This window comes from Hermetia illucens, chromosome 6 (assembly GCF_905115235.1).
Source record: "Hermetia illucens chromosome 6, iHerIll2.2.curated.20191125, whole genome shotgun sequence".
In the NCBI taxonomy this organism is placed as follows: Eukaryota; Metazoa; Arthropoda; class Insecta; order Diptera; family Stratiomyidae; genus Hermetia; species Hermetia illucens.
The window spans coordinates 20278106-20303518 of NC_051854.1; the positions used below are offsets into that span (position 1 = coordinate 20278106).

Consider the following 25413-nt stretch of genomic DNA (forward strand, 5'->3'; position numbering starts at 1 on the left):
ATTTATAGAGCCACTACTTTTTATACATGGTATGCTACAATATTATGTGTTTTTTCGCTTGAAGCATTCATCGTATGTATGCCCATTTTTGTAACAAAAAGCACATGTAAGCACATTTAGGGCCCCTCTTGACCCTCTTTGTCTATTCCGGTTGAGCTGATTGTTTCCTCACTGTATTTCTACTACTTGGACACTTGTTAAGTTCAAGTAAGTATTGTGGGGTTGCTGGACATTTAATGGATTTTGCATACCTGGTGCAAAACTGTTTAGATAGTTGGTGGTTTGTGCGGTATTTATGATCTGACTGCTGCAACTTTTCTATGTCGGGAGTTCGCGGTGCTACACCTTCGAGTGTTCTATTATCGATGGTTAGTAGATATTGACATTGATGTGGTTGTTTGCTTACTATTCTCAGCTGTACTCGAGAGAGAGAGAGGATACTTAAATACCTAATTTGCTCTGAATTTTTTTTGGGACGTACCAAATTTCAGTTACTATTTGTTTTCTTTGCAGCTGTGTTTGTTCGAAATATCTATTTAACATTTCTCAATAGGAATACGCTAAATCATTCAATTCTCTCCAAAGGCTGAGGAAAAAGAAACAAGTCGGAATACCGGAAGCTCGCGCTTCGGGTATAAAGGTTTTGTGTTCATCTTATGTGAGAAACTTCATCGCACCTTTTTCTGTCCGTATATAGCTACAAATCCAACATAATCCTTCATATTTTTCCAAACTACGAGACATACGTACATATTACAGCCATAGATATCACGCTCACCCTAAACAAACAAACTGCCTATTACCGAATACTGTACACATATATGCACGTATATAAATTGATCGTACCCATATTTCCGATTTACATCTCATATCTATTTGAATTAGGCACTACCCGCAAAGTTCATTAGCACGCATATATTATATACCTACATACACACATGTCTGGCTGACAAATAACTAAAAAACTAAAACAAAATAATTCTCTGCGACCCAATTCATAAGAACTCATTTCGTTGTGGTATTGACGAATTGATATGTGATGATGACGTCATGCAGATTGTAAAGTGCACGAAATTCACAAAAAATTGTAAAGTTTCACCCCCTATAACTTTGTTAATAATAGTTGGATTTTCTTCAAACTTGACCAAACTGTGCATTATGTTCTTCATTACACGCATGCCAAATTTTGTACTTCTGGGATGAACATAAGGGGGGGTGCCGGGGAAATTTCTAAAATGTGAAAATTTACTATTATTCACTTTATTTGTGCAGATATCGGAACCGGATATATTTTGAGGCCTAGATTTCGTAGAGATGCACCACTGTGATTTTTTTCAGATTTTTCGGTTGGATAGGTTCTGAGAACGAGACCTGTTACACTTTTTGTGGGTCATATGTTGAACCCTCACTCCCCTATGTTTCATCTAATAACAAATATTTAATCAGATTGGAAAAGTACTAATTGAGACCTTTCATTTGATACCCTACATGGCTACATTCTGTGAAAAAAAAATTTGCACCCTCCATTCACATGTATGGGAAGCCCCTCCTTAAACTTAACACAAGATGGCGCCACTTACTGCATGTAAAGGGATCACCAGATTACATACTCTCACCAATTTTCATGACAATCGGTCTAGTCGTTTCCGAATAAATCGGGTGTGACAGACAGACAGACAGACAGACAGACAGACAGACAGACAGACGGACAGACGGACAGACAGACACCGTCTCGATTCTAATAAGGTTTTGTTTCACACAAAACCTTAAAAAGAAAGAAGCAATCATTCAATGCTCTTGCTTTCTCGTAGATCGATTGAAGTTTATTTACTAACGTTTCTCCTAAGATGGCACCAACTATCTTGTGAGAAAGGTGACAATAGTCCTCGCTGAGGATTTTCAAGCTCTTATATATCAGTTCACTGGGTTTTTCAATCCTACCTGATTAGTAATGCACAAAGCACTACCGGCTGCGCCAAAATGTTATGTGGAAAGCCAATAGTGCGTCCCGATTGCACTGCGGGACCATATTTTCCTATTGCTACATACCAAAAGTATCTGAAGCTTTCACAGGGAACTTTCCTTCTTCTTCTTCATGAATGCTTGTTCTGTTCTTCAGTTGATCTTCTCGATTTTATTTTTCTAACCTACATGAGCACTACCTCCTCCTATCAAGCTCTAAGTTAAAACTAATGCTGATCTCCCAACTCTTGAACTCGATATCCAGCTATTTCGATCTAGCTCGGCCGTTGCGTGGAAGTCAGCCAAGCTGAACTTTCAGGAAGCCAAGTTCGATCCTCTTAGTCTGAACTTAGTAACCTTAGTTAATAGGGTTATCTGCTAGCTTGACTCATTATGACCAACATAGGCAACCAATCCGCTCTCAACACGTTTCACATCATTTTAACCCATCCGTGTTCCTCTGTCGCATCCCTACTTCTCCCTAAATATATGCGTATTTACCTTGCTTCAACAAAGAATTCTATGCAGCCATCCAAGTATCCAACCCCTCGCTTGTTCGGGGTCTGTGTTCTTTCGTGAAGTCAATTATAGTTAAGGCTCATACATAAGTGGTACTTGATAGAAACTGAAGTCATCCGAGAGCTCGGAGATTTCTCATTATTTGTGACGTATATTCGCTTTAGGAACTTTACTACGCGCTTGTCCATTTACATAAAATTTTTTGTCTATCCTCGCAACTATCCTGTCATCTAGTGTTTGTTGTAAGCTCTTATGTGAGACAGATTACGTCGACTATCAAGTTCCACTCAAGGCTTTCTGAAAAGTTTTCACTTTTCCTCTACTGTTCTATGCCAGGTTGTCCCAGGACGACACTCTCGTCGATAGTGTGTTCTATTGGATGGTCCGCATTATAATTGTTGCCCTTCCTCAAAGTTCCGCCTATCCATTGCCACTACCACCCACTGATCTGTTTAGGCAGGGGTATCTGGCGTGGGAAGGTATCGTGTCCAAATAAGAATACAAAACCATACAATATGGAGATACGATGCTAAGTAGCGCTATGATGCCAACAACAAATTACAAGTAAAGAAAATTTTGATTTGGAGTTATTTGAAGAAGTTTTTTATCGAATTGCTGGATGTCGGCATAAAATCGGAATGCTGGAAGTCCTTCTTAACCCAGGCTACCGAATATCAGTTGTTGCAGCGCTGAGGAAGTGCTTTGGTGAACTGATAAAAGAAAATTTTTGGTGATCGAATTTCTATTTTTAGCCTTTTTCGTCCTCCGACCGGTTATCAACTGGATGGGTACTCAGGATTTGCTAAATTAACAGAAAAAAAAAGGCTTCCACTAGGGTAAACTGAAGTAGGTCGTTTCGCTAATTACAATTCTAACCATGTTATGTTTACTAATAAACGAAACGGAGTACATTGCTTTCAAGGCATGGACAGGGTCTGATAATTTGGCTCTATATTGGAAGCAACCCTTTTGAAAATTGAGGATTGTTAATCATAGATAAGATTGCTATCAAGCTCAACATGAACAGAATAGTAATAGCTCCAATAAAATAAAGGGCGTAAATGAAGCCTAAACCGGATTGTTAACTTGAATTCCCGCTTTGTTGCACCCAGAATGGTATCAGTTTCATGTTGGTTTCTTTCTTTGCTTAATAACCTGTGACCATCCTATGTGTCATGTTGTTCTCTGCCGCTAACTTCTAGTTGAATTTGTGATGAAAAGTGTAAGCAGTGGGCCGTTGTCCGTTTGTTGGGTTCTTTGAAGTATCTCTTTTTGCTTCTTTGCTTTGATATGGATGAGTGATTACCCATTTTCTCCAGGCCCTTACCACTAGTGCATGTTGTCAGTTAATTAGCTCTAATAGGTTCTGAGATGTTTTTCAATTATAGGAGAGTCATTTAGTGAAAAGCTCCTTGCTTTATCTAAGAAAAGGTTTCCCTTAATCGATCCTTTTTTTTCAAAATGATTTACCATAGTTCGGTAAGCATAATCGATGACCGTACCAATGCGAGAATTTTATTCATTCAATCATATTTGGATTGTTGTTTCAATATTCGAGAAGGTTTGTTTTGCTTTAGATGCCCCCGTCAAGGTAGCGTTTACAAGTAAAAACGGTGGCAATCCGAAATAAGTCCCACAGACATAGGGGAAGAAGGACTCATAAACAAAGGATTTATGTTGAAAAATACCACACGGAATTTATTTATGGTGATTCCAGATTACACTCATTATCGAAAACATATTTAAAGTGTGGCGCATGCAACTGTCAAATGCCACTAATTGCTAGCAGAAGAATTGCGTTGACAACGTCGATTATTACTATTCCTCAGATAGTTCTTGGAAGGAAAGCCAAATATAAACTCAGAAGTGATATTTAATGAATATGGAAGGAAGACATGACACGTATATAGGGAAAATTTGACGTAAAATTAGGTCAGTCAATTAACAAAGATTATAGGTCTGATGAAACTGTCTCTATACACTTTTATATTGTATGAGAAAAGTCCGGGGCATGTTTATAACTGGGTGGTTATAGCACTTAATTTTGGCTCAAAGGACATTAATTAATTAATTAATTAATATTACCTTACGTAGATCATGGCAGAAATGAGTTTTTGCGACCCTAAATAGGATTGTGACAGCCACTAGTGTTGATTGTGGGAAATGTTGTAATGATAATTATAGAGATAAGAGATCAAGTCGATCCCTTGAGTGGCCGATAACGACCTAGAGGGCAGAGCTATCCCAAAAAGCTAAACAAATTGGCAAAATTTGACCGTGAAGGTCCGCCCACAAAGATTGCAGCTCTATCAAAGCTCTCGGTCGACACGTTCTTGCACGCCTCTGTGCTAGCCAGGCTCGGGAATGTGGGGGGGGGGGGGTCCTTTGAGCGCTTTGATCCCTCACGCTTCATTACTTAAAACAACGTGCCTTTTCCGATGCGTGGGTCCGCACCGGATTTTAAATTTGACTTTACCAGGGATTCGCGACGGCCTATCGAATGAAAACCAGAACGCGAGCTAAATTGGAAAATAAAAAAAAACCGGCTCGACCGCGCGCGTGGAGCCGTTTGCCTCCGGACCCGAGTGCCGCGATCAAGTAGGGGAAGATCCACGACGGATCACCGTCCCGATTGCCGTCCCTTCCGCCTCAGATCTTGTACGAGGCGCGGCCGGTGAGGTTCCCGCCCTTCCTCGACATCCTCCGGCCAGTTATTCGATTAGAGGATGTCCCTTATATAAGGATTCCGCGGGAGTAAGGAGGAACTAAGGGGAGGAAGTCCTCAAACTACTTCGGATTATTCAAAATTCATTGTTTATAAAAATTCTATGATATTAGCCATAAACATAAAAATGAAAATAAAAATAACCAATTGTTCAAATACAAAAAGGAAATAATAAAGCAAATGAAAAATAATTAAAAATAAAAAAAAAGAAGAAAATAAAATAAAAGAAAAGTCCAAACAATAACACACGCTAGTCGTCACGCCGAGCTCGGTTGGCGGCTGGTGTACCTATTTTGTTGTTTTTAAAAAATTCAAAGTATTAATTATTTCAAAATAGATAATCGCACAGCGCGGGAATTCAGAACTCTACTTCGTCGCCAAAGATTAACTTTTAACTCATTTGAAAATTCAATTATGCGTTCTTTCAATTGTTTTCTATGTCTTAGTTTCAAACCACTGCCTTCATTATCTGCTAACGATAAATTTATTCACGGCACGTCTGCTGGAACATCACTTGCGCTCTCGAACCCTCGTTCGACAAACACTTCCGTTCCCCTTTTCTTCTTCACCCAGACTTGTCCAATTCCTTTTCTTCCTCTAGTCTCTTTTTTCTTCATCCAAATTCAATCCCGTTCCTCCGTTGCTCCTTCAATCTTTCCACTCAGATCAAATCTCACTCCCGTTCCCCTTTTCTTCTTCTCCCAAACTTGTCATTTTCCGAAAACTCCTCCCGAAACATCTAAGAATTCTCCGCCACAACCAAAACTTCTAGACACAGCCCGATGAGCCACCTTCTCTTGATATTTCTCCTCAGAATTCTCCGCCACAACCAAAACTTTTAGACACAGCCCGATGAGCCACCTTCTCTTGATATTTCTCCTCAGAATTCTTCGCCACAACCAAAACTTCTAGACACAGCCCGATGAGCCACCTTCTCTTGATATTTCTCCTCAGAATTCTCCGCCAAGACGCTCCAACCACCGTCCTCCAGATCCAAAACCAAACTCCTCTTCCCGCCAAAACTCTTCTTCCCAGCAACATCCTCGCTGTCTTTGTTCGTGCACCGCTTCTATTCCCGCTACATAGCCTTTCTCACTCGGCAATGTTGCGGCAACATGCGCATGCGCCTGCAGATGCGGCAAATCATTCCCCTCCTGTCAAGATCAATTCGCTTGAATACATTGAATAATGTGCAATCTGCGGCGCACTTTAAGGCAATTGCACACTATTAAATGCATTGTTTAAGCAAATTAATTAAGAAAGAGCCGAATGAAATTCCGCTCCCGTCGCGCAGCCGCGGTCACTACAATGTTTAGACGCTACCTTTTTTGTAAATATTGTCACTGGTTCTTAAGGTTTGTGAGCTTTGTTTTTAAAATTTTTTTGCAATATTTTAGGAGGAGCATTCCAACTGGAGTCTCAAGGTACAAGTGGGGCGAGGAGACTGTAGCGTGTTCAATATTAATTAATTCGGTATTATGCAACTCTTCTCGAACTTGTATCTAAATGTCAACAACTAATGAGGACAAGTATGCTCAAATATAGGAGTACATCTTTAACAGTTTATAGGGCCCTCGCTTTTTATTTTAGATGCACATATATATTCGGAAATCTTTTCCCTTCTGTACTATAACACTATCCACTTGCAATGATTGGTTTATACATCGAAATCGATGGGATGGGTCCACACAATGCTATCTATGCGATATTTTGTCAAGAAGCCTCTGAATGATCTTATGTGAGGGGTTCTACCGCATCTGATATACTTTCTAGCTCTTCCTCGGCTGATATTTAAACATATGAGGGGAATTACCGTCGCTAACGAATAGAGAAAGCAGCTCGCAAGCAAGCAATTAGATTGAATGCGCAACTGACATTACTTTATCATAATTTTTTTCCTATAGACTTCTTTAAGTATTTTCTTGATAAATGTCCTACTTACAGGTGTTGATTAAACAATTTGTCAATTACTTCATAATATTAATTAATTCTTACCAATTTTTCAATAACGTTGGCGTTGTTGTTTTATATTAATTCGAGGCAGAACCAATTGCTTAATTGTACAAATTTCAGTAATTTAACTTGACTAACTGCATAAAAACTCAATAAATTAAATTGATGCAGATTGATGAAAGGAAAATATTGATTGGTGGCATGTAGCCTTCAGGTTACCACGTTATTGTGTATGAACCTTACCTTGAAATTTATTTTCCTTGATATTGTTATCTATTTACGTTCTATGCAGTCGTGGGGAGGGCATATATGTGAATAATTTATGTCTTATTTACTTAAACAGATTTTATCTATACAAATGTGCACATGGGGAGTGATATTTCAGTCCAACGTAGAAATTAAATAACAAATAATTGAGAATATAAATAATCACCAACAGCGCTTACACCTGGTCCGATTGAATTTTTATTTAACACTAACACAATGGATATAAAATCTGCCAACTTACCTGGATTATCAGCTCTAAATCTTAACACAACGTATCCATTATTTGGCACAGCAATTGTATCTTTACCAGGTGGCAAATTATATTGTCGATGCAACAGACCACGTCGATCCAAGTCGAGTGCATGCTTCAAATTGATCTTTTTCACATTGGAATCGGGTGATCGGCCAATACCGATCACATTAAATGCATATCCGTGCAAATGGAATGGATGACTAAGGTTTGGTTGTTGTACTGCAAGTAGTAAAGAATAATAAGCAATAATCATTAGTACTCAGAGGTTGGGGTTGGATATCAACATGGGAACATGGAAACTTGATATTGAAATCTCTGCGGGTACTTGACTCACCTTCATCGACTAGAACAACTTCTACAATTGCATTCAATGGAATATCGATCTTGTGCGTGCACATACAATTTGTACCACAATTTGCTGGACGATTGTCCCCGTTACAGAATTGCTCCGGATTGATATCATCGTATTGTGATGTTAGCGGTGCCGGCGCCGAAAGGTATGAGATTTCATCAATGAGTGATATAACATGATCACCGGTTGGTGCGACTGGAAATGGTAGTCATTCAGATTAGTGCATAGATTAAAAGGGAGTGTTTGCTAATTAAATGCATGAGTTCATATAGACAGCTTTATTTTTTAGTCAAAGAATGCCATAAAATATTAAAATTAGCTGTAATAATATAGTAGCTTCTATGAAAATAATAACTTTTATATAGATTTCTCTTTGCAGGCATGGGATTTAAAAGTAATTCAATTTTACTTCAGTAATGTTCAGAAATAAATGGGATTAAGTATTATAGTAATGATAGTTTGATCCAGGGTCTAACGTTCCTTTTCTCGCAAATATAAGGCTATTGCCCTTCACCGGAAATAATAATAATGAGAGAATGGTGAACCCGCGAATATTTTGTACCAATTTATTCGGCCGTAGTAAAGCAAGAATGAAAGGCGCTCCTCCAATTTTTTTTGCCTTTTTTTTTAATTTTAAAATTAATTTACTTCTAAATTTTAACTATTTTATATTTTAAAATTATTAAAATTTTCCTATTTTTATCTTTGAATTTGAAACGTAATAATTCTCGAATTTTTAAATTCTAAATATTTTCTTTTTTTTTTATTTTTCTGTTCCACTATTTTAATATGTTCATTCTCAAATTATAGTGTCATACATTTTTTTTATTTGTAAAATCCATGAATTTTAATTTATTTATTTTCAAAAACTAAAAATTTTCGTTAACTGTCTTTTTAAATTTTAAAAATATTTTTTCTATATCTTTCTTGTTAGATATATTTAATAAAAATATCACTTACCTAAGAATCTGTTATATGTGTTTGGTTGGAAAAGTTCTTCCGGGCGATACAAATAGAAACGGAATGGCAAGAAGATTTTCACATCTGGTTTCTCTTGAAGAATTCCACGATCGATATCCAAAGCATTTTTCAATTGACTTACACAAATGGCATCATCACGTTCGCGATTGCATTGAGCGTCCAATGGGTTGAGTACCTATAGTTGTTATATTTCACGATTTCGTGCAATATTACGTCACGTCCACGTGTCATGACATTTTTGTTTGTAAATTCATTTTTTTGTATGCCATATTTGCAGTCATTGTGGTGTTGGTTTTGTTGGATGTTTTGATAATTTTGTAAAAGTTTGTACAACGTGTATGTATACACAATTGAAGGTATGTTACAATAGTGTTTTTAGGTTTGTTGGTTTGATTTGTATAGTACATGGTTTTAATTGGGTGGTGCAGTTTTTATAGACAGAGTTGTAAAATAGTAATAGTAGGTGTTGTGTTGGTTTTGTACAAAGTAAAGATGATAAGTTACATAGGAGGAGAAAAGGAAAAAAGGAAAATAAGATTACAAGGGAAATTCTACTTCTAATTATTTTACAAAAAGTACAGTAAAATTCATATGGCAATTTATATACACTAATAACAGTGTCGACTTGACTTTGAAGGACAATTTGTGATTTTGTTACAATTTCCCGAAATATTTACGACAGTTTTCTAAATTTAAATTATTGATCTACTTTCCACATAACGTTCATTCTTTAGTCTAGTAGTTTCAAATAAAGTTTATCATATTCCTCGTAAGGTATAATATATATAAATATAGAAAGGTTGAAACTTCAGTTTTGAATTAACAAAAACGCGCCCAACGTGGGTTGAAATTGTGTCAGCGCGTTGCTTTGGTAAGGGATAGACATAATGACAGTAAGTTTATTATACGAGTAAAAAGCCTATAGCGATGGTTGGAAATCTATGATGTTATGTAAAATTTTAACGAATTGTTGTTGTTGTTCTTGATAATTTCACTTGTGAAGTATATTGGTATCAGCTAACTTCGCAAATTGTGGGGGCATTCCTCCCAATATTTAGCAGGAACTGGCGATATTAAGTCTACAAAGCCTGTATAGAGCTCCTTAGTCATAGGGGAATTTTCAGTATGCAATGACATCCAGTTTGTGGTAACTGCATTCCATCCTTTCTTAAAATTAAATCAGAAAAATAATGCTTCTGATGAGAATGACGATAACGAAAGTTGATTGGTCATAATAGACCTGGGGATGTGACCACCGCGTTAAGTCCCCTCGTTGCCTATAGGGCATGTTTTTCATTACCACCTTGGTTCAGAGTTATCAAAGGAGATGGCATCACATGGGTCTTTATTACTGTGTGAGTGGAGTATTTCATGTAGCATTTAAAAAAAGGGATTCAAAGAAAATACAATGCACAGTTTTGTGAAGAGCAAACTTTATGCCGAGCGGCATATATATCTGAACTGTAGTCAATGTATAAAATGCTATAACTTGGAAACTTAACCCCCACTTGGAATAGAACCGTGTTCACTAATGAACAATGTGAAGGGAAGTGGGAAGAATTTAGAAGTCCTGAGAGTGCACATATATAGATTTAATGTCGACTTCAGAATTCAGTAACAATTTTAGAATGAGACATATTCATTTGAAGAAGTCTATTATTGTTGAAAAGTTTACTAATTCAAAGTTCATAATTAGGCAGTTTCAATGGAATTACGAAGGTGGTTGAAAGAAAATGTTTGTCATATTTATGGTGGTCTTGCTATAGCAGCTTGAATTGTCGTGAGAGAACCATTTAAACTGAACGTGCTCCTAGAGATTTTAGAGCTTTTGAAAGGCATTTAATCTCACCCATAAGCGAACATAAGGCTACTCGAAGAAGTGTAATAAATATCTAAATTAAACCCATCTAAAATAACACTTCCTCTCCCCTCCTCCAAAAATTCGGCATATTGGTGGTGATACAAACGTTTAAATTTTCCTAGCTTTTTTGTTCCAAAACCAGTAATTCGGAATTTCACCCTTTTCCCTCCAATCAACTTTGTTGACAGATACATAGGCGTTAAAAATCTTCTCTTTAATTTTCCCAGATTCGGATCTTTCGTAGCTTTCAAGTATCTACAGCCTTTATTCCTATGTATGTAATACTGAAAGTTTTTGTAACGCTAGGATAAATTTAAGTTGATTAACCATCGATACGCAGAGAATTTTGACGCCTGGACACTGTACAGAGACAGCTCCATGATTTGTTTCAGATTCAGATGGGTAGTTACAGAGAATGGGCGCGTTAAAGAAATCGCCACTTTCGACCCCCTAGGGTTGACTTCAAATACTACTAATCGGGACCATTCATTTGATATCTAACATGTTTATATCCGGTGAAAAAAAATGGTACAACCCCTTCTGCATGTAATATGGAAAGATGTAACTTACTGCATGTATGGGCGTTCACAGTTTCCACCTTCTCATTAATCGGTTGAGCCGTTTCTAAAGAAAGTGAGTGTGAAAGATAGACAGACAGACATTGAACCGATTTTAATAAGGTCTTACACTACAAACCAAACCGTAAAAAGTAATTTGGAGTGAACAAGTTTCAACGATGTTCTTTTAATGATGTTCAGATAAATTTTAATGATATTTGAAGAGTTGCCCTTGCCTTTGGTGAAAACATCAATCTTGCTTTTGAAAAAATTGGGCGAAGACCAAAAAATGGGAGACAGTTTCATTCCAATTGGTTCCGTTGCCTCATTAGTATGATACTCTAGAAAGAACCTATGATTCATAACCCTGGAATGATATTAAGATCCTTCTATAGGAGTTTAGTGCCAAAGTTGGACAAGAAAAAATCGGCGTGGAATGTGACAGCGGCCAATTGTTGGTCAATTTCGTGATTAGAAAAAAAATTTGATTCTCAGCTCGACATTTTTTCCACGTCACGATATACATAAAATAGCCTACGCATCACAAAATGATCAAAAATTTAACCTTACACCACAGAAAAAACGGAAGTCAAACGGTGATTCATCTCAATGAATGCATAATACCTCCAGTAACTGTGGAGGAGCTGCCCGAAATAGGTGATTGTGGTGACTGTTGGATACAATGGGGAAGATTATGAGAGAGTCATCTACAACAGACTGCTACTCATCGTCGAAAGCAGCAATGACTTGTCGAAGGAATAGCGTGGTTTTCGGTGCACCCATTCTACGGTGGAAGAAATAAGTATGGCTGGGATTCTGGTAACAGAAGAAAGGATTCATTGGTATGAGACAGGTGATTGCCCGACAGAGTACACCGTCACAGCGGGGATACCCCAAGGCTCGGTTCTGGGTCCCCTGCTGTGGAATGTTATGTATTTCTGTCCCAGAAGACGCTACGATTGTCGACTTTATGAACGAGCTTGCTGTAGTTGTTACAAAAGAGAAAATAGAGGTCTACGCGTTGGATACAGCAAGAGTGGTAGAGTCCTGGCTAGAAAAAGCTTGGCTAACCTTGGCAGACAAGAAGACGAAAGTTTGTTAATAACGACCCGAAGAAAGAAAAACATTATACAGTCGTTTTACACTCAATTATCAAATATTATGCTTTACGCGTCGCCTGTATGGAAGCAAATGAATTCCGTTTACTGCTGATAGTTTTGAGGATTTGCAGTACTTTGAGAACCACATCAGATGAGGTAGTCCTGGTGGTTGTGGGCATGATCTCATTCAACATTTTGGCGAAAGAAATAAGTGTATTGTACCATGCAAGACGCAAGAATGCGGCTAGGTCAGAGTCGAATGATATCTGGCAACACAGATGGTACTCATGTTTCGAGGCCCACATTGGGCACAATTTGTAGTAAGTGGGGGATGATACAAGTTCAGGAGCCACTATCTGGCAACTTATTGAGACCAGCTACATTACCAGTTCCTCACGGGACATGGTGGTATCTGCGTAGCTTTATGTTGGATAATTCAACGAATTGTTCTAAATCGTGGCATATCGGCGGATCCAGAGCATGTGATATTTCATTGCCCAAGGTTCGCAATGGAGAGGAGGAATCTGAATCAAGCGTTGGCCAGTAGCGTGAGCCCGGAGAATATAGTTGTGGAGATGCTGAGGTTGAAGTAGAACTGGCTCACGGTTTCCTCTGTAATCATAAAAAGGTAGCACGAGTTGTTGAAGGTTTTCTACTTTGGAGGAGGATGCATGCAGATAGGAGCAGAAGGACGAGTCCCTTAAGGTAAATCCACCACGAGGAAATACCTAAGCGGTGGGCTCGTGGTGCTGGGCCGGGGGATCATTTTTAGGGGTTGTCGTTAGTCGAGTTGCAGCGGATGAAAAAACCATATGATAATTGCCAAAAGAGGTGTTATCAGCAATCTAGACGCTGGATCGGGACACCAACTGTACTCAGACTGTTTGATAACAACAAAGAATCGCTGTTGCATTACTACGCAGTTGCCTTTCAAATCAAGTAGAATTCGAAAGTTTTACCATGGTGTGCACAAGCCAATTTACCTGCTTTGGAAAGAGAGACGATAGTGGATGACTGAAACAGACTGGTGAATAAACGTAGCAAATAAGGCCTCTGTCTCAGTCCTCCAGGCATTGAAATCCGAAAAGATTATGGTAGCTGAAACTGTATTTTTAGACTTTTAATTTTTATGAAATTCAAGATATCAGATTATCAGGATCAAAAAATTGGTCACCGACCTTTCTTGTTTACAATACAAATGTTCAAATAAAAGGATAAACATATACGTCTATATATTGATTTTTATCTTCACGCTATCTCAAAACGCTTTACGAATTTAATATCCCTTTTTACTTAAAGTCAGCATTTTATAGCCCCATTACTTTCATGTTCTATAATGTAGGTCTCCAAACCTGCCTTATTTCACTTTTCACATCGATTAACAGCGGCTATTTTACATTTTCTAATAAATTAAGTATCTCAGATAATAAATAAATAAATTGCAAAATCACCACTCTGGTCAATCTATTGATTTCTTAGTAACTCATTTCGCGTGTGAAACATTAATCTTTGAAATATCTGAGTCCACATCTGCATTTATTGGGTACTCAACTAAGATAGCATTGCATAAATCTAGATATAGTTATATGCATCTATGCACATGTTTACTTTTCTTTGGTATGTTTAGCATATGTACATACAATATGTATATGTTCGTACGTTAACGGGCCGCATATATTAAAGGTCTGAATTTGTCACACTTTTGCAACAATTTAAATTAGTAGAATTTTAATAACGGGCACTTTCAATTGAACCGGATACTATAAAAATTTAATACCGTTTATGTCTGTTATAAAACTATATGTATGTGGAAAATAGATCAATTAATATTGGAAAAAAAAATTTTAAAATAGAAACAATTAAGGATAATACGTTTTAATTTTATATAATAAAATTTTATTTGATTTTTACGAGGTCATGATATCCTTCGGGTTTAGTTGGATTATTAGATTTAATAATTTGCATCAATTCATTTTGAATTTGATCAAAGTCGTAAATGTTTCAGGAGAGTGTAGAGTATCAAACGATTTTGTCATAAAGTATTGAATGTTCGATTTTTAATATTTACAATATTGTCACGATTATTGTAATGCGTGGTTTAATACTATGATATTATATGGTAATGTAATATTTGCAAATCGTGTACAGTCTATGCTGGGAAATGTCTGATTGAGTGCATTAGATACAAGTATCTGTCTTATTGTAGTTATATTTATGCAGTAAAGGTTGAATAAAACTCAACTGAGTTGACAAATACCCAAATTTCTGTACATAAAGGGCTTATGTTTGAAAGTATTTTAAAATTAACAGTTTTTACTATACACAAATCAGGTAATATTTTACAATATATAACATGAGTGTTGTATTAAAATAATTAATTAATGCATATTTTAAATGTCTACAAACTATATACAATTTATGTTTAAATTATTGCGAATTACTTGACCTTTAGTTTCATCAGTTCTATGATATTAAGGGGTGGACAATTTTATCAAATTTATCATAAATGAATGTACTGATTGCAAACATTTCTCTTCACCATAGACTGTACACCGATCATAACCAATATTGAAATAGAAGTTCATGTACTTACCACACCCTGTGGTATACCAACATCGTAGGTTGGTGCTGCAGATGATGGTTGATATGGACCGCGAGCATACCGTAGAATGGCCAATTGTTGTACTCGTCTAATACCACATTCTCCCAAGCCACGGACTTGTATCCAATAGGCACCAACTGGTTGATCGGCATTGATGACAAAATCGTAACGTTCACCTGTTTGACATTATGGATTACATTTAAAAACAAAGTAGTAAAAAAAACATGGGATTTTCAAATTGAAATGGAAATTGAAATTGATACTAAAATGATTATGGATTATATGGTGGATTGTGTGAATATCGTGATCATTAATAATTCATTGTATGACTGTTGTTGATAGTGCAATTTGATTGGCTTTGATGCATCGTTATGTTTATGATTGTATATCAGGATTGGATTGTGAATATCGAAGCGGATAATTTCATTGTTCATTTATTTAGTGTCACATGAGTATTAATAAAGATGTGAGTAAAGTTATAGTCTTCATGAAGTTGGTAGATATGTAGTCAAATTGAGGAGATGCAGAATGACCACGTTATGTGTTTTTCTAGAAGTCTTTCCTGGAGCTCTGGTTCTAATCCTCGGTTCTGGTCATGAGTTTTTATTTTCAAGTTTGCCACGCTGCTTTTTTCATCATTTTGCAACTAGATCATAGTCCCATTCAAAGCCAAATATGTTTGGAAACATATATTTGTTAAGTAGGTTTCGGAAAGTGCTAATCGAAAATTTCCAATTGATACCCCACATGGGTATATTTGGTACCAAAAATTAAAACCACTCCTCTTCCCTCTTCTCTACGTATTATATTACAGAACATTTTCCCTTCTCCCTTCCTGGAGTTCAACGTAGGTCAATATCAATCATTGCATGCAGGTGGGTTCACATTTCTGAAATTTCCGTTGAATTTCATGTTAGTGGGTATCACCATCCTGAGGAAAAGTGGTTTGATTTGTAGACGTAGATTATTTAAACCAATAATGAAAGGTAAGAGTATTCAGCAAGGAGTGGACGCATTTGACCCAACATAACAAGGTACTGCGATTTCCAGCCGGCTTTTCACCATAAAAGGTGGCGGTGGTAAATTAGGCAAGTGATTAATTTGTGAAGAGTGCTAAGGTAGTACAATTCTCCACAACAAAGGTAGATTGTGATTAAAAAATCAGCCAATCCCTTTCGGTGAATGGACGAATAATGAGCCCGACGCGAGACTTGGCACAATGATTAAATATCTTATTGAGAGTATATAAGGTACATAAGGACATAAGGTGCCACATGCAGTTAAGGTGTGTACCTCGAATTACGAGAGGCATTGAAAAGGCATAAAGAGGAGCAAAAACCAGCAGCGCTTCCGCTATGCATTCTTACACAGCCAAGAGTGCAAAGTATGCTGACCAGGAAGGAAATTCCAAAGCTCCGTAAAAGGTTAAGAGAGCTTAATGGGCAGTGGAATTTCCTTAATGAAGGCAGACACGAAAAATGGAGATAAAACCTTCAGGGGAAAAGAAAGCCTATCACATGGAAGATTACCAGTTCCTACGGCAAAGGGTAGCAAGTGCATGGAAGGTTCCACTTGAAGTAAGAAAGAGAAAGCTGCAGAATAGAGGTCCATCCCATATGTCAATCATAATGGAAAAAGCGACCTTATATATATATGCTGATATTTTGCCTACGGGCAAGACAGATACCTCGTCCATGTCTGTATGGGTGAACCTTATAAGGCTATGTAAAAGGACGATTTATTGCCAAACTTTATGCCTCTCACTAGGATATATTGAGTGTAGAAGACAGATATCCTATGGCTAAATAAGGTGTTTTGTAATACTTGAACAGCGACTACCAGTCAAACACTTGAAGCGGCGAAAATAGCTATCACTACCACTAAAGAATGGGCTGGGTCGTCTGTCGACTGATAGGATAGACATCTCCCAATAGATGCTTCAACTGTTTGGAATTGGTATATGCGAAAAGAAACCTTACTAGTATACATAATAGATCCGAGCTGTATTGTAAATGTACGCAGTTAAACTTAAACGAGGATCTGATCTCCCAGATTGCATTTCAGAACAAAATCGACGAACAGTACAAAGCTTTACACAATGGAGTGTGGGTGGCGGAAAAGATTGAAAATGTGGCGATATAGACCTGCAAAATCGGTCCATAGAACAAACAACGAAGATCCGCGAGAGTGGTTTCACAAGAGAGAAAATTGGTTATACATCCATCAAGGGCGGAAAGTCTAGTGATATCAGGAAATGACATAAATCCGATGATAATAGCTGTCGATTTTGACGATTGGGTTGGGACACCTGAGAAGAGAAAGTAAAGGAATGTGTATTGCTGGAAGTTGTTTTGTCGTCTAACTCTTGAACACTGAATGCGTCAACACTTTTCGAAGAAGGCGAATAGGTTCGACGTTAGATGTTGCATTTGTTAGTGACACTTTATTTAAGGACTTTCAATGACACTTCAGTGAAGACTACGCTCAAAGTTCTCAAGGCAGCATTCAAGATAGTGCCAAATATGTTTGGCAAGGCGTTTATCACTTGCCTCAAAGATGTTTGTCCTGCGCCCGATATAGTTAGAGTTTCTTGTGCACTCCTTAGCGGAGTATAGAGCGTCCATACATTCTCCTCGTTGTTTTTGTTTTCTGTTTTTCGCCCATTTTTCATCTAGACTGTGCAAGTGATAAACTCACAGCAACGACAAAATACAAAAAAAAAAAAAGACATCCATGACGATTTGAACCAACTGTAACGGGATTGAGAGACTGACGCTCGGGTATTCTAAATAAAACTGACAAAACATCCGGCCGGATTAACCTATAATAGACTACTTCCAATTCGCGAAAAAGATCTGATCTCTCTGAAAATCAGTTCGGATTTCAAAAGAGGAGCTCTGCTAGTGATGCAGTTGACCTGTTGGCTAACATTACTAAAGCAGCAATTGTAGAATGAAGAATGCCTTCAATTTCGTGACAATAGTGGGATGGAAATAATATACCAGAAACACTAATCAAATTTGGCAAACCGAAGTCCCTGGTACAGATCCTTGCTGACTTCTTAATCGAAAGGTTTCCGTGCTTCAGATGAAAGACCGAAATCATATCTAACAGTCAACTAGTAAGAGTCCGTTCTAGGTCCACTCCTGTAGTAGCGAAGTATGAACGCTAGACCTCATTACTATACCGTCATCATTGATTTCGCGGATGATATTTGACTGACATTTCTTGCACGCCTTCTTGAAGAAAAATTTACATGAGTGCAGTAGTTTACGATATTTAGCTCTGGTTGGAGAACATAGGTCTATCGTTCGTAGAATATCCGACGAAAATAGTACTTATCTCTAAGTGGAGGAATTGCACGTCTGTAAAGATTGAAGTGGGCACACCAATCATAGACTGCCAGTCTGTGTGTAGCAATCAAGCCATATAACATCGGGGCACTTATCGCGGGAATGCTGTCAAATATAGGTAGCCCACGGCTAAGGCGTCGCCTTTTGATTTCAGAAATGGTTACCTCGATTCTCCTAAGAAAGTAAATGGAGTTGCATATCGTCTAAGCGCACTCCAATTGACAATGTCTTTCTGATCGAGTCAATGTTGAATTTTCTGTTCACCGACAGAATTTCGGAAGTGGAAAGAGTTCGAAAAAAGCAGCTGAGACCAGAGGAATCATATGATTTGTATGATTGAGTGGCGCCAGAGCAAAACAGGTTTCGATCTGAAGTAGCTTGGCTATGCAGATTATTGAATATACTAGTATTGATTTGGGCATATCTATTCACCAAAAGAGGCAAAAAATATTTCATTTCAATGGCCGAGGTTTGCAGTTCCCAATTATTAACTATAACTGGCGATCCCTTAACACCTAAAAACATCGTGGAACATAAGTTTAAATCGAAGGAGATATAGACTGAGGTCGAAAGGTGATAGAAGCCATCTGTAAGAAGCGTAGGCAAGAAGAAGCCAGTCGGAAAAGGCAGCAAGAGGGGAATATGAAGGTAACAATGTGTATAAGATCAACTTTGAGCCAGGACTGCGACTTGTTACCATGTGAACCTCAAAAACGAATTGGAGTGTAGTGTCCTAAGGGTCCAAATAGAAAGCTAAAAAAGCGTGATTATAGGGGTTTATCACCAGTTGAGTCATCATATGTGAAGTGACTGAAAACATTGACGAGAAGAGAGGGAAGAGTGGCGTAGGAGAGTGATACGCCGGAAGATGAGCTGATCCTCAAATTGTTGTTGAAAAATATTTTGATGATATTGGGCGTATAACTGAATTCAATATGGAATCAACTCCTCGAAAAAAGTGACCCATTAAAGTATTAAAAGAAAACCTTTATTTTCAAAAAATTCGCTCCAGGAAGGATCACAATGAGTTCAAGAAAAGATGGGTCATGGGTGGGCCATAGTTATTTTCAAAGATCTGTATTTTGGGCTACCTGCAGTGTGTGTAGAATAGTAATCCAACTCACCAAAGGGCGTCGAGCTACCAAAAGGCCATATCTATCAAAATTGTCGGCCCAAATCGTATGGTATATGAGAATCTTCGACACACAATTGGAGATTCAGTTACACTCGGTTTGCTGAATTTTATTAAAAAACTATATGGAAAAATCAATAGGGACAAGGTTCCTTAAGAAGACAATGACCTTAAACGGGGAAAGCGATTTTGGTTCCAATCGAAGAAGTAAAATGGGCTGAGCATCTCAATCGTACGTAATGCCAGTTATCTTGGGAAGTTGGTAGGGTTATTATCGCTTCTATTGATGACTTAAATCACCAAAAATAAAAATACTTGATTTATGGTCATTCCGTGGCTTTTGAGAATCGTAATGGGGACCGAGCTGGAATTAAATGAAAATGAACCAAATAATGGCTCGATTGCACGTGTTAAATCGAACTTTTGATGACACCAAGTATATAACCCCATTCCAACCGTTGCAGTACTATGTAGCGCGTAACGGAAGATAGATTTATTGAGATGAGCCTCCTGGGATGTACGAATGAGTGGAAGTAGCAACTCTGCAAAGTCTACAGGGGCTGTATCTATAAGATTCTCATGAACACCATCAAGGCAGACAATTTTACTCTGTTTGAGTACGTCGATGTTAAAGGAGCAGTTTTTATCTAGATGTTATGGTGGCTTTCCATGTTATCCATGGGGGGTGGGTCTTTAGCGGATGTGATAAATCCGCGGTGGTGGTGAAGTGCCTTTCACACCTCTTCAACTCCTCATTTTCACGAAGCCTACCGTTAACGCTTCTTACGGGACCATCGAAGGGATTACACCTGGATATTTGGAGGCTCTTATGACTTGCAGTATATGGTTGTGAAGTTGGTGTTCTTTACAGTAGCTTCTGCTTTTTCGAACAATCCAACGGTTTACTTTTTATGTCATGGGGAGGGGTTTTTTGCATTATCACAACTTTCCAGCCATTAAAAGAACTTCCAGCATTATACCTTCATCGATTCCCATGTCCGATTTCGATTGATTTATCTGTCCTGCTGGCAAATCGAAAATGAGAACCGGTTTTAAAGCGGCAGCGCCAATACCCTTGATGTTGCTGAAAAGCACCCCTAAAACTTTTTAGTACCTTTAGTGACATGATATCGTGATCAACGGCGTTAAATCTTCGCCTAAATTGTTGTATAACCCTGCATTTCGGTATTTTTTTTTGTTATTTAGATGGATGCAAATCAAAATTTCTTACAGCGAAGAGAAGAGGAAGGAAACAACTGGGGAACCTCAGCTCTAAATATTCAGGCCTCCTATTTAGGACCATTGCACTGTTTCCCGAAAAGAATGTTCTAATGGCCCCTATCATCGAAACTTGCAGGCTTTGGTAAACCTGAAAACGACAGAGATTGCACGGATTGTTCGCTGAAGAAGATCTTTTCAAGGAATCTTAAATTCTAGCCGCTTCGCTGCTCGTCACAAAGTTTTTCTCAATTCGGGCGCGTAGTCTTCGAAGAGTCTTTTGGCTTAACGCCAAAAGATGGTCCACCATTGAGGTAACAGATCCTTTAGTGAGCCAATCTGACAATCTTCTAATTATCAGCTATGTTTGAGTGCTCTATCATACATACTAAGAAGGCTTGGCTCAGTCGACCGGGTATTAGTAGAAACTGGTGACAGTTCCGCACCAACTGACTTGACATGGTGTTGTTATTTAGTGCTGTTAACGTTGCTTGATTATTGAAACCAGTTCGGATGATGCTACTTCGCTAGTTTTGCTGCATTTTTCTACTGCCATCAAAATGACATTTTTTCGAAGGTCTGGGTCAGTTTCTTAATCACACTTGTTGATGACACCCATGAGTTTCAGTCTCTTTTCAATCGCTGATTCGGTGGTGGGGATTATTTTGTCTGTAATTACAAAGCGTCCGTGCTTACTTCGATGAACGCTGTCTATCTAATAAAGAACTTCCTTTTTTTGTATAATATTTTGAGTGATCTTCATTTCAATAAGCTGGAAAGCTCCCTAAATGTACCGTGCTACATCTGATATTGTTCAAAATTCAATGCACATTTCCGCATGTCGCTAAGGTCTAATTAAACTACTAAGATAGAAGTCATTTAATGTTCACTAGTTAGTTCAGTTAATCAGCTCCAAAATCAAATTGCAATCGTTCGCTATGCCTATAAATATTATTCAAGCCTTTCATGCTTCCACTAATCTCGAATTATTGATCGCAATACCGCCGCCCATAATTATGTAGGTTTACTCACCTGAGAATGAAATGATAGTATTCACTTGTACCGGATGCACTGGTTCACCGTCTGTAGCAATTATCGTCATAGTGTGGCCTTCGATTGTCAATTGTGCTGGACATACTGATGAAAAAGCGGTGATCATGCGGAAACGATACCGACGTCCGGGTGTAACAGTGAAGATTTCTAATGGAGTGTTTGTCATAAAGCCAGTATTTGGATCTCTGAATTGACCTTTGCCGTTAATTAAAACTGATTCAGGGTCTTGGCCAGTATTGACGGCCAAACGACCAGGATAACGTTCAGCGGCGTCTTCATGAAGCCAATCGGTAATGAGAACAATATGAGTGGTGAGATCGAAGTCATATAAATGCGAGTTAGGATCACGAGAGGGTGGCTGACGGACAACTATACTGCCGCAGAGACCGTCTAATTTTTGAAGACCCGTGTGTGAATGCCAGAAGTGAGTGCCTGCGTTTCCAGTCCATTGGTATCTGCAAGTGGTTTATATTTAGTATCACATTTCCATGATTGAATAGTAGCTAATGCTCACCTGAATGTATTTCCTTGTTGAATCGGGCACTGAGTTACGAACGGAACACCATCATAATATTGTGATCCTCTTTGCCAGATTCCGTGCCAATGGATAGTTACTTCCATACCTTCCATATGATTTTCGACATCAACTACAACACGATCACCCTCACAAACTTGAATACTAGGACCTGGGATCATTCGATTGGCGGTAAGGATACCACGTTCAACACCATCAGCAAGAACACATTGACAGTGGCTCCAGACGACATTTGTTGCATTTGGTGTACACACCTGGCAAGCTCTAGAAATTTGAATAAAAAAATAGATATTATGAAATTTTCCAATGTTATCATGAGTGTATATCTTAAACTTGCTCCAGAGATCATATTTGGTCAGGTTTGAAAATTCAATTAGACATTCGTTTGTAATTTCCAAGCGAACTGGTCCGCTAACGAGAGTCTTAATATGGCATACACAAATGAGATTAGCATAAAGTGTTTGTTTTAAGTCGAATGCATTCCTTAGATACAAATTCACGAGTTCGCTAATCAACATTTACAGCGTAAACCAATCTTGCGAAATCTGTTTGTAGTAAAGGTACTAACTTGGAGATTGTTGTTATAATAAATCAAAAATTTAAGAGGCCGCTTTGAGACATAGTCAGACATAGACATAGTGTTGAACAGTAGTCTGGGTGCCTTGCTCAGACAGTAGCTTAAGACCACCCAGGCGAATAAATTTGATGTAAAACTATGAATAGGACAAGAATTAATGATAGCTTAGTTCAAATAATGAAATGTTACTTAGTTGTAATCAATATTGTAAAGTGACCAAAAGGAGCTGAAGTCTGCAAGCGAAATTCGGTGTATAATAAATAGGTTGCCTGAAGAAGTTTGAGCAGGAAATTGGTTATTGAAATTATTGCCTCATAAATATTAAGGGAGAAAATGAAGTTGCCGCGATAAATTTTAAATTATATTTTTCAAGTCAGATTTTCTTTATTTTGTTATCTTTTTTCGCATTTCACCTTGGGCTGGTAAACTTTTTCATTCTTCGTGTTTGTTTTTGATGATGATAGCTTAGAAAGTCATTGCTGTTTTGAATAATAGTATTTTCGATGGCCTTCCGGAAAATACAGCATTATGAATGCGAATAAGATAGTATGATTGGTGTTGAAGCTTGTTAGGGTCCTGATAGATTGCTCTCCTTCCAGTGCTATAGATTTCAAAGAGTTACATTATAAGGGATGTGGAAAGGAATTTGGCGAATGACTGCCGATAGTAGCCATTAGAATAGTTTTTAGGTACTTATTTCTAAGTCTGGGGGTTTGGATCGTGGAATCTTGTAGTTTTATTTAGATAAAAACAAATTATTCACTTTGTATGTCCCTTTACTGATTGACCCGTTACCACTGACATTAAATAGGAAGGAGGTTATTGAGAAGCTCCACCAAGTCACGAATGGTGCTCTCTTTCATTTTTAATTATTTAAACTTTGAATGGCCCTTTCGAGAACAATATTACAATTTTAGTTTTTATTGAAGTTGCTCGCTTAAGTCTTTCGTTTTTTTATATTTTGTTGTATTGATTTTGCCCTTGGTGACAACTTTGCTGACAAGCTGCTGAAGAAAGTCGCTAGTGCAACATATTTGTCGTTAGTCCTGATCTAGCAAAGTTTTAAAAAAAAAATTATATTCTGTGTTTGTTGTTGTTGGTTTTTCTTTCAACTTTTCTAACGCCGTTTCCAGGTTTTCATCATGAGAACTTGGAATATTTTTATTCTGCTTCTAAAGAAAAACGCTGTACTCAATATGACTTTCTGGTCGTGATGCAGGACGCGAATATTTCAAGGATTATATAGGCCGACGGCGTGGCGTCGGCCACGAAACCCTACCAGAGTACCATGCGAACCGGTGTAGACGTCTGAATTTACATGTCTCAGGTGAATTCTTAGTTCATTAACTATCAGCCCGGTTATTAGCGGTTGGCCTCCTAGTGGGAGTTTCGTAGGAGTTGTGGTTGACGTTCAAGCAGAGAAAAGACTTTCGGGTCTCAAACGTGGAGTTTCCTGTCAACTCGGGTGCCGTACTTCGTAGTTTGGTAAAGATTTATGTAGGCCTTGAATCCACTGGTATTAATCTTGAGTCATGTACTCAGTATAGGTTAGCACCGTTGTCCTTGTTGCAGAAGGGCTCTGATTGTGGTCATAAAATCAATCCATGTTTAAGAAAACCGTGGGGTTGGTTAATTTTAAACGGCAAGTATTCACGTGAAACTACTAGGATTTAACTATCCAAGACACCTTTCTTTCATTTTTTTCACAATCGGTGCTGCTCCATATCGATTGTGAATGTCCTCATTTAAGATATGTTCATGGTTCAGCGCATCATCTACGTTTTTATTACTGCGAGGCGTTTTTCATTGCTTTGATAGTTCCTAGCAAAACCATAGAGGTTGACAGGGCCGAAAACAGTCTGGTAAATTTTGAATTTGACATGTCCGCTAATGCAACCATCATAAAGAGTGCCAATTGTGGAAAGCCACTTCATCAAGTTGTATTAATGCGTGGAGCAATTTCCTAATGCAGTTCACTATTGGTAACGGTGATCAGAGATTTTTAAATCGCTCAGTTCTGGATATGTTGCTGCCACTGGCAGTGATCGTGGCTGCTTTAATTGGATCGGTCGTCAAAAGTTTCGTTTTATTCAGATTCACCTTCACACCATGCGGCATGAGATGATCATTCCACTTTTAAACCAGCTCCTGAAAACCAAGTGTGTGGTGAAACGCTAGGAAACCTGAGATGCATAGCGCTGTGTAGGGTGTTGGAGGTTAAATGTTCGGTATAACAGCGTCCATTACAAGAAGAAAACCCACAGAGACACATCAAACTTTAGTCTTTGGATCTCGGTAAAAGAATTTAACTCAGAGCACGAGTTCCTCTGGCATTAGGAGTAACTACAAAGCATACCAGATGAATTTGTTTGACTCACAGTGAAATGAGGGCGAAAGGGGGATTCCCACGAAC

At 38.1% G+C, this 25413-nt stretch overlaps 1 protein-coding gene across 2 annotated transcripts in view; it reads right to left on the minus strand.

The window, feature by feature from the left end:
- LOC119658728 (oxidoreductase OpS5) overlaps nt 1–25413 on the minus strand; it is a 282914-nt gene that overhangs the window by 11030 nt on the left and 246471 nt on the right. The window contains exons 3-8 of one of the 2 annotated variants that reach the window (XM_038066390.1): nt 22403–22687; nt 21868–22343; nt 15124–15308; nt 8992–9187; nt 8014–8226; nt 7668–7898 (exon numbers count right to left, since the gene is read on the minus strand). In XM_038066390.1, coding sequence (XP_037922318.1) covers nt 7668–7898; nt 8014–8226; nt 8992–9187; nt 15124–15308; nt 21868–22343; nt 22403–22687 — 1586 coding nt within the window. The remainder of the gene's footprint in view (nt 1–7667; nt 7899–8013; nt 8227–8991; nt 9188–15123; nt 15309–21867; nt 22344–22402; nt 22688–25413) is intronic. The other variant, XM_038066391.1, reaches the window with a different exon arrangement.